This window comes from Apodemus sylvaticus, chromosome 15, assembly GCF_947179515.1.
Source record: "Apodemus sylvaticus chromosome 15, mApoSyl1.1, whole genome shotgun sequence".
Taxonomy (NCBI): domain Eukaryota; kingdom Metazoa; phylum Chordata; class Mammalia; order Rodentia; family Muridae; genus Apodemus; species Apodemus sylvaticus.
In genome coordinates, this window is record NC_067486.1 from 77,947,413 (window position 1) to 77,957,511 (window position 10,099).

General features: G+C 44.8%; 1 protein-coding gene across 1 annotated transcript; it reads right to left on the reverse strand.

The window, feature by feature from the left end:
• On the reverse strand, positions 1-9,597 carry Fetub (fetuin B). Its single transcript, XM_052158672.1, has 7 exons — positions 9,301-9,597; positions 8,852-8,962; positions 7,300-7,387; positions 5,166-5,329; positions 4,231-4,332; positions 1,691-1,801; positions 1-449 (listed from the first exon to the last, which is right to left on the reverse strand). The coding sequence occupies exons 1-7, from the start codon at positions 9,592-9,594 to the stop codon at positions 90-92; spliced, it is 1,230 nt and encodes a 409-aa protein (XP_052014632.1). The 5' UTR covers positions 9,595-9,597; the 3' UTR covers positions 1-89.
• Positions 9,598-10,099: the final 502 nt, after the last annotated feature.

The following is a 10,099-nucleotide window of genomic DNA, read 5'->3' on the forward strand; positions in this document are numbered from 1 at the left end:
TACATTTGATCGTCTGTGTCCTTCCCAGTTCCCACCACCTCCCATCTAGTGCTTGGGGCCATCCCACTACAGAACCCTGTTAGTGAGTCTCATGGAGGGAGAATCATAGTGTTACTCTCCTTTTCCGGCCCTGGGCACTCCGCGGAGCGCTGTTCCTTTCCAGGGAAAGGCAATACCACCAGCTTCTTTTCCCCAGGCTCCAGGTACAGGAAGGAAACATCCAGTGTGTCCCCCTGGGGATTTGTGGTTAGATCCAGCTGCACAGGGAAGGCTTCCTCAGGCTTCTCTCCCTTGGAGTTGTCAGGCTTCTCAACATCCAGGTCAGGGAGGTGTTGGATAAATCCTCTTGGCGCAGTTACAGAGGGGGAGCTGGTAGGGGCTGTGTTTTTCTTAGGGAGTTCCTTAGAGCCCTGGGAAACAGCAGGGTTCTCATGTCCAGGGACCTGAGCCTGAAATAACAATGTTTTTAAATGCAGAATTCTACAGGGAATACCCTTCCATCACCCACACCAGGCAAAGCTGTTTTGTGACTGCATGTTTGTAACATGGTCTTAAGATAGCCCAGGCTCAAACTCATCACCTCCATCCTTGTCTCCTGCATGCTGGGATTACAGGCATGGTCTACTACACTTATCTTTGGAGCATTTCTGAATGTTTAGAGAAACCAGCTACATCAGTGTTTCTCAACCTTCCTAATGCTGCGACCCTTTGAAACAGTTCATGTTGTAGTGACCCTCAACCATGAAATTATTTTCATAATCTCACTATTCTTATGAATGATAATGTAAATATCTGTGTTTTCCAATAGTCTTAGGCTACCCCTGTGTTGCCACCTGTGGTTGAGAACCACTGGGCTCAGGAATAGGCCTCCTAATAAAAAGGTCAACAGCCAAACAAGTAAGGGCCAACTAGAACTAAGACGTGCAGAAGCTGGACCTGAGGTCTTTCATTTCAGAGCAATGGTTTAGAGGGCCTAAAGGATGTATTCAGGGTCCTCAGCGAGTGGCAGCAGGTGGGCTCTTTTACTGTTTGTGTCCTGCCACACCCAGGATAGTACCCTTCATCCGAGTCTTCTCACTGGTCTGCCTTAGACATCAGAACAGGCAGGTGATGAGGGTACCAAGACCCAGAGCTTATAGGGACAGAGCAGGGAGGAAGCCCAGACAGCCTGTCTGACTGGATCAGGCTACCCCACAGTAAGTACTCAGTGTTTGTAGAGAGAGAACGAACATTCTCACAGAAGCGATTCTCTCTGATGTGAGAGAGGCTTCTTGGAGACACTGGATTTAGCATCTTGAAGGCTTACACTGTGCAAGAGTGTTCTCCCTTATTCTGAAGGGCTGTACTGGAACTAGAACAGTAGGATACGTGTGGGTTTGTGTAGCCTAATTAAAGGAATTCTGAATCTTGGGAAAAGCCAAAAGAGGTTGGGAAATAGACACCTAGAAATACATCACCCAATTACATTGAAAAACACGGGGGAGGGGTTAGAATGGTAGCGCTCAACAGGGAATATCATGTTCTTGCAAGCTCAGCGACCTGAGTTCAACTCCCCAGACCCCATGAAAAGATGGAAGGAAAGACCAAACTATACCATGTTGTCCTCTGACTCCACATGCGAGCCATGGCACATGTGCTCAATACGCTTACAAATGCACAATGATAATATTTTTTTTGAAAAGATAAATACCTGGGATTCGAAAAACTCACAAGTCACAGTGACCGACTTTTTTGAGAGTCCAGGCTGAGGAACTTCCATCAGAGGGCTTTGGATCAGAGAACCACGGCAAAGGCCAACGGGCTAAAAGAAAGAAAGGCATCATGGGAGTATTAAGTTACTGGTGAGCAGAGATGCAAGCCCCTCCCTTTCCGCTTGTGTAGATGCATCGCTATGCAGTGCTTTTCTGTTCCTGCAAGCTCCTCCCGTTCTTTCGTAGGTGCATAGCTGTGCCTGGCTTGTCTGTTCCTGCCTTGGGAAAGGGCGGGCTCCCAGCCAGGTCCGTGTAAATTATCTAAAAACAACCAAGTCCAGCATGCTTCTTGCGATGGGAACAGTGGCTTTTAGGAAGGTTCCCCCCCCCCCCCCATGTCTACACGCTGTCTACTGCCTGGCCCTGGGTCTGCCCTTGGCGAATTAGAAGCAGCCTTTAATGTGTTCTGAATGAATTTTTGTCTTCTTGGGCAAAACCACTCTCAGTTCCTTAATTTTCTGTCTTTACTTGAAAATAAAATTGTGGGGTTTTTATTATAAATGTAATAAATTACTATTTAGAACTACACAAACAAAAGAAAGGACCATGACCTATAATTCTAAGCATGATTCTCATTAACTGTAATCTTTTGATCCTTTTCTCCTAATCTTTTTCCTATGCATGTATATTTTTCTTTTAAACTCTATGATCATAGTGCAAATGATATTTTAAAACTAGTTTGTCACTGAACAATATATTGTAAAAATATTTGTATAACATTTGATAGTCTTTTTTCCTTCAATTATTATCTTTATAATGGCTACTTAGTATTCCTCTGTATTTAATAAAGTCTCTTTTGTCAAACAAATAGATTAAATCTATTTTTTAAAACACTGAAACTTTCTTTTCATATATCTCTAAGTTTCTACTTTATAGTAAATCCATCTGTGGTGTTTTGAATGAGAGTGGCTCTATAGCCTCCTATATTTGAATGCTTGGTCCCCAGTTGTAGAACTGGTTGGGAAGGGGCCTCATTGGACGAGATGTATCACTGGGATTGGGATTTGAGGTTTTAAAAACCCAGTTGGCTCTCTCTGCTTCCTACTTGTGGATCACGATGAAGCTGCCAGCAACTGGCCCAGTGCCGCACCTGCTTGCCTGCTCCCAGGCTGGGCACCATGATGGCCATGGATGCTAACCCTCTGAAACTGCATGCCTCAAAATCTATCTTCTATATGTTTCCTCCGTCACATGAAGACCAGAAATTTCTCCAGGTGGGAAAATCTACTTGAGTAAAATGGTGGCCCAGATTTCCCTTCTTTCTTTTCATCTCCATGTCTCAGAAACTCTAAGAGAACCTTCTAGAGAAACTGTAGGCGTCTGTGGGCAAGAACAGGTAGATACACCACACTACATATTTCCTTACCACAGCAATAGAAAAGTCATAGTGTGTAACATTTTTAAGAATAAGTGAACTATTGTAAAAAAATGCTGCATTAAATTTCAAATAGCTCTTAAGTATAGCCATAAACATTTACCAAAATACATCTAAGCAAGTTGTCTGTACATTACTTTACATCCTTCTCCATGCCAGAAATTTCTCAAGGTGGGAAAATCTGTAAGTGTAAAATGGTGGCCCACACTTCCCCTTTTCTCTTTATCTCCATGGCTCAGAAGTTCTAAGAGAACCTTGTAGAGAAACTGCAGGCTCCTGTAGCAAGAACAGGTGAACACGCCACACTAGCTAGAACTTCATGAGCTACCAAACCTGGCAGACCTTGTGGTACTGGCATGGAGTGGGGCACAGAGAGCAGGTCTGGGGGCGTAGGGGGGGGGCTTCATCAACCTCATTCATTGGCTAGTCTGCCGGAGTTCATTGGTTCTCTTCTGCCCCATCCTCTGCATGGTCCCATCTATATGAAGTGTCCACATGGACAGAGCTATTAAGACAGAAATCAGATTCACTGTTTCTAGGAGCTTCTCCAGGAAACCATGGGAGGTGACTTAATGGAGATGGGGTTTCTTTTGAGAACTAATAAAAAATATTAAAAAATATGAAGTAGTTATGGTGGTTCGGGTCTGTGAATATATAATAAAAAAAGGATTATCTACTTGAAAAGGATAATCTTATTGTACGTGAACTGTATCTCAATAAAACCCCCATTATAAATAAACAAGGAAAGGTACCTATGCCCAGTTGTATTCCAACACACCATGCTGATTCACATTCCCAGTATATTTCTGATAGTTTAGGGGGACTCAACCTTTATCTTACTTAGCCTTTCAATTGTGAAGGATGGTACAAAGAATGGAACACCAGGCTGTATTCCAAGTCCTCTCATGATTTTTTTTTTGCAATTACATTACATTGATAATGAAAGCCACACCTACTGCTGCATCCAGACCTGCCCAGTGTGTAACTGCTTGGGTGAAGGAAAAGCATCACATGATCTGTGACACACCTAGTGTAATGTGCGTCCAACAAGTATTGATGACCTGTGAATGCATATAGATTGTACAGTCAGTTGGGAACACTCACCTCAGAGTCAGAGGGCTGGAGCGAACAGCTGGCCTGGGATTGGTCACACGGCGACGACTCTTTGATTAAATATTCCACAAAGTAAAAAGGGCCAGCCACCCACTGTTGTGAAATAAGAGTTAAGATATTAAAAGCTTACCCCAGGGGAAACTCAGGATTGACAACAGGCCTTGTATAGAACTGATTCTGAGGCACTGTCAACACCCAAGTTCACTGTTCCTAAAGTCCCCACAGGCATGAGACCATGTCAGTAAATCTGCTATTTAGAAAGCATGGATCAGTGCTGGAGAGATGGCTCAGTGGTTAAGAGTACTGGCTGTGCTTCCAGAGGACTTGAGTTCAATTCCTGCCACCCACAACTGTCCATAACTCCAGTTCAAGGGGATCTAACACCCTTACATAGACAAAATACAAATGAACATGAAATGAAATTAAAAGAAAAAAAAAAACAGTGCCTTTCCTTGTTAAAGATGTGAAGGGTACCCTAAGCATTTTTCTTGGCTTGCTTATTTTTTAAATAAAGATTTATTTTTAGTTTTACTTATATACAAGAGCTATCTACACAACTGAAATATAAATGAATCTCCCATTCCACAACTCATAAAGTTCAACACCTACCCCAGGCCTTAATGAAGCAAAAGTTGTCTTGCTGAAGGGTCCACATTAAATCAGAAAAATACTGCACCTATTTCACCCCAAGCTCACATGAAACTAGGAATGTTCCGCTTGCTTTAAGAAAGTCAAGTCACCTGCTCCTTTTACAAATTCCAAGGAGTAGCAACAGCTGTAGCATGCTGAATGCATGGTGGATCCCCTGGAGAGGGGGATGTAGGGAAGGGGTCTCAGGTCCTAGCAGACAGAATGCTGAGGCAGCCCCCCGAACCTAAGACCCTGTACCTACGTCTGTGCAACTGACATGGGCATTTTAGCTTTACCTGGCCCCTGGCCTTGGTGACTTTGACGAGCTCGTACTGTTTTGAGGGGTTCTCACTGTTGAACTTCGCAAGTGATTCCGTGGCAGCTTCCAGAACTTTGGGGTCTGACAAGCCAATGGGGCTTGGGCAATCAGGGCACATTGTGTGAATCTTTCTCTGAGAAACTATTGATGAGAATAGTTTATAAATATTATTAATTTTCAGTCCTCATAACACTCATAATCACACAATTATACCAAAGCCAAAGACTGGACTAAAATGATAATGTTCAGTACTAGCAAGGATTCAATGAGAAAGACATTTTTCTTAGAAAGCATTTAGTTGTTGGCAATCAGATAGCAGAAGTGGTGCTTTATTTTTATTTCCTGTCTTTCCTTCCTTCCTTCTTTCCTTTCTTTCCTACCTACCTTCCTTCCTTCCTGAGATGAGGCCTCGTGTATCTCAGGCTGGCCTATGTAATCAAAGGGACATTTAACTCCTGATCTTCTTGCCAGGGACTGGGCCTGTAGGCATGTGCTGTCCTGCTTGGCCTCTATGGCGCTAGCATCCAAGTAGGTCTCCACACATGTTTGGCGCTCTACCACCTGAGCTAATAGCCAGCCTCTAAGCACTATTCCTTTTGTAATTCAAAAGAAAGCAAAATGAAACAGCCTTGTTCTCTGATGGCTTTATTTACTATAGGAATTTTGTTTAGAACCACGTGGGGCACGCCCAACCAGTAGTCTGTGGACAATGCAGCATCAAAGGTTGCAAAGAATGTGGCCTAGCATGGAATTATAAATATGCTTAAAATATGAGGGTTTTTTTTTCCAACATGATTACACAGTTAAGTGTGAACTTGGAAGATGACAGGATTGCATTCCTGCGCCAAAACTGTGGACACATTAGTCCTCCTCCCAAGCTCCAGGTCCTTTCTCGTCACTGCTCCTGTAGACAAGAGTCTTTGAAAGCCTGGCACTTCATTATTGCCACGAGTTACTTCTCTGCCTTGGTTCTCAGCACCAAGAATAAGCCTAACACAGACTGACTATGGTAGAGGCCTGTAAAGCAAGTGGATGACACCATGACAGGAGGAGCTGGACAGGGCAAATGTGTGATCATCCAGCCAGGGAATTTGCCATGGGGTGTTTTCAGAGAAAATCAATTGTCTTCCCTAAAGAATGTTTGGGGGTGGCGGAAGATGGCAGAGGAGGGGGGAGCTGTGCCCACAGCTTGCCACTGTGCCTCCCTGGTCACCAACTCCTGACACCTATGGGATCACTGCCACCATTTTCAGAAGTCCCCAGATTGATTTCAGGCTGGCCCTGTCTTCACAGTGAGGAAGCACATGCTGTTACGTAGACATTTCCCAGTGTCCCCTTGCAATGGGCCCGCTTTTCCAAGACCCTCTCTTGTAAAAAGCAGGCTCCAGAGGGAGGGTTGCTCACACTTATTTCAATGGTCCATTCTTTCCATTCATTCCAGCCTTGGTTTTGCCTGTTATTCAGGATTGGTAATGACCTCTGAAACTTGATAGAAATTAGGAAGTCTTTAATTGGGGGACAGAGACATGCCTCTCATAAGATAGAAGATATAAGACTATAAATCAAGGCTGTGCATATTCTGTCCTGCATTTTATGAGTGTTTTAGCCAAAGTAAAAACAATTTACGTTGGGAAAGTACCATTCCTTTCGTGAGGTAAAGAGCATTGAAAACATCATGGGGATGTTTTTTTAAAAAAAAAAAGAATGAGTTTTGTGACAGAGGCCAGCAGAGGGAGGGGCTCAAAAGTACAGACACGGGAAAGTGCAGTGTGTGTTCTGACAACACTGCAGCCAGCTGGAAGGGTGTCATGACAGTGGGACAGACAGAAAGGATCCTGGGACCAGCTGCTGCTACTGTGCCACTCACAGAAGAATGAACATTTTGGGTCTGGAGCAGGACAGAGCTTTTGACAGTGATTTAGGAAGGCTGTCCCCTGGGAGGAGGATTGCACAGTAAATGCCATTAGAAAGGCACTGATGGAATAGTATGCACTGCTGTGATTAATACAGAGGAAGAGAGAAGAAATTGCTTGCCAACTTGTCAAAGGCCCTAGTTAAATTCTCTTTTCATTTTTTGATGCCAAGATATATAAAACCCTCTTGATGTTTACCTGGGCGAAGTGTACAGTTATAAGCAGGTAAATAGAGAACTCTTCTTGGCTTGTTAATGTGGAATATTGCTTTGCACTGGCCATAAACCTGGAAAAAAACAAAAATCAAATATACTCGATGGGCTGCCGTGCCACCGTCGAGGGCTGCCGTGCTGCTGCCAGAGCCACAAGGTCAAACACGGGCCCTCCCCCTCGTAGAATGTCTTCTTAATGTAATGAGAAACTTAAAATCCAGTTCTGTGTTTGGGGTGGGAAGAACTCCCGTTTAGCATCAGATTCTTTGACGCTTTCCGGGGACACAGCTACCTTCTCAGGCTCCACTTACTCTGGCGTGGGTTGCCAAGTTCTAAGTGCTGAAGTGGACCAGAACTGACTTTCCATGGCCACGCTCCATGGCCACGTATGTCAGCGTGGTATGTCCCAACTCCATCCCGATGCCAGTGAACATGGGCACCAGGGACTCACAGGTGGCAAGGTCAGAGACAAGCACAGGGAGAAGTGGGGACTCCGAATCACGCCCAGAACAAACAGGTTTGAAATTACCTGTGACAAAAACTCCTAACCTGTGTGCCCCTGAGGGAGCATATATATATCTCCACGAGTGGCCCGTATCACGAAACCAACTATAACAAGAAGTCACACAGATGATTTGTTTCTGTTTTCATTTTTTAAACAAGTGCAGGTTGACATGTTTGGTCAAATAATTACCAGAGGTCAGCTCTTCTGCTGAAGATCTCACCTTATCTTCCACGATTTCATGCATCTTCCATGCATCAGAGAATGGGAGAGTCAGTGAGAGTCAGGTGGAAACTGACTGCACTGGTTTCAAGTCTTGCCAGTGGCCATTTTGAAAGGCCGAGCTCAAGGCTGGAGAGATGGCTTAGTGGTTAAGGCCCTCGCTATTCTTCTGGAGAACCCAAGCTGGTTCTCAGTACCCCACTGAAACTGCAGTTCTGGAAGGTGGAGACTGGGATGGAGGATGGGGAGTCTTATACCACCTTCTGGCCTCTGTGGGCACTACATGAATGCGCTTCACACACATATATGTACACAAGGCATCCATACATATAGAAAAATAAAATAGTTTTGTTAAAAAAAAAATAAAAAGGAAAAAGGATGAATTCTGAGGCCATTTAGTTTTATTCCCAGGAAGCCCCTGACAGTGCCCACACTGGAAGCCATCCGCCTGCCTGTCTGAAAACCTCTTATGGATATTCATTCAAACAAAACAAGCTGTCCTCCATTACTGCTGCTGTCTATCTACCTTCTTCAAACACCAGAATTCATTCTCTCTCTCTGTCTCTCTCTGTCTTTCTCTCTCAATATAAACATTGGCTCAGCTGCCAAAGAATCTTAGGGTAGAAAATAATTTGGGAGGAACTTTTCAAGTGTAGTCATCAAGACCCCAATCTTAGGAACCCTCCGTGCCCTGACTAAACATGGCTCTGTCTCCAGTATTAGAATTGGCACACTGGCCTGCTGCCTGGGAGATAATGAAGATGAACCTGAACAGGTGGTAGACACTGAGCAGGCCCCTGGGACAGGCACTTACCGACTCATAGAATATCCTCGGGTGGCAATCCTTCTGAGCCTTCCTGCTGAGCACGTGGCAGCCAGTCTCTAAGACATCCAGCGTGAGGTAGAACAGAGATCCCATGTCCTCCTGTGATAGGGTTGGAGAAATGCCGCATTCCACATGAAACAGTTCAGGGCAACTAGACTAATAGCATCTTCCTGGGACATCCCAAGCTCAAGTGTGTGACCCATGCTCGTCTACACTCCTGAAACCTAGATGTGTGACAGAGTAGGATCACTCTTGTCACCATTCCTATGGACAGCAAGTGTCATAGCGCACCTGCTGATGATGGCAGAGTATTGTGTTTACAGACTGGAAAATACCTGTTGACAAGTAGCCCTAAGTTGCCACACACACACACACACACACACATACGGCTAGTCCCTGCAGCCTGTCCAAATGCTGCCCCAAAGTCTGCCACTTGCCTGGAAGTGTTCCCGAACATCATGCACTCTGTTGAGACTCAACATATAGCCGTCCTTTTGGTCTCTGTTGATGTCGTGCAGGGCGAAGTCTGCAACTTTCAGCACTTGAGAGTCGTTACAGCCCAGGGGACGCAGAGGTGACAAGGGATTTGGTGGCGGGGGTGGGCCTGGGGGAGAGCGGGCCATGCAGCACGCAGCCAGGGCGCAGAGCACCAGAAGTCGGAGCAGACCCATTCTGTGGGGAACAAGAGCCAGGATGCATTGGCAGAGAGCTGCCAGGAGGAGCCCTGCCATGGGGCCTCAAGGTTGACTTGAGCAGCTTGATGATTGCAATCAGAAGAGCTGGCTTGAAACACTATGTCCGCCTTTATCCAAACACGGCATTTTCTGAGTCAATATTTTAGATAGGATTTGTCAGTGTTCTAACCTTGGACCCAGAGCATGCTGTTCATGCAAATAAATCAAAGTTTCCTAACTCTTTCCCGGTAATTATAGCAAATGTTTGATCAAGACATGGGAGACCTGGCTTCTGTCCTGTCCAGATAAAAGAGTCCTAATCCAACTAAAACTGAATACAAGCACTCCTCAAAACTGTCCCAGTCTAGTTCCCATATCAGATAGGAAAATAAAACCTGATACTGTCAGGAGAAGGATAATGACGGCTGTCAAGACTGATCGCAGTCCTTGTCTCTCTTTCTGAGCTTCAGTTTAGAGCACAGGAAGGTTCTGCTTATTAGAGATATACGAAAAGTAATTTATGTTTTGTTTTGACAAGGCCTTAAACAAGTCCAGTAGTTGA

Coding starts and splice junctions, on each gene's coding strand:
- Fetub (XM_052158672.1), bottom strand. CDS start 9,594: ATGGCAGGGCTCCTCCTGGCAGCTCTCTGCCAATGCATCCTGGCTCTT. Junction 7,388..8,851: donor CGAGGATATTCTATGAGTCG/GTAAGTGCCTGT, acceptor GTTTTTTTCCAG/GTTTATGGCCAGTGCAAAGC. Junction 1,802..4,230: donor TCCAGCCCTCTGACTCTGAG/GTGAGTGTTCCC, acceptor TCTTTCTTTTAG/CCCGTTGGCCTTTGCCGTGG.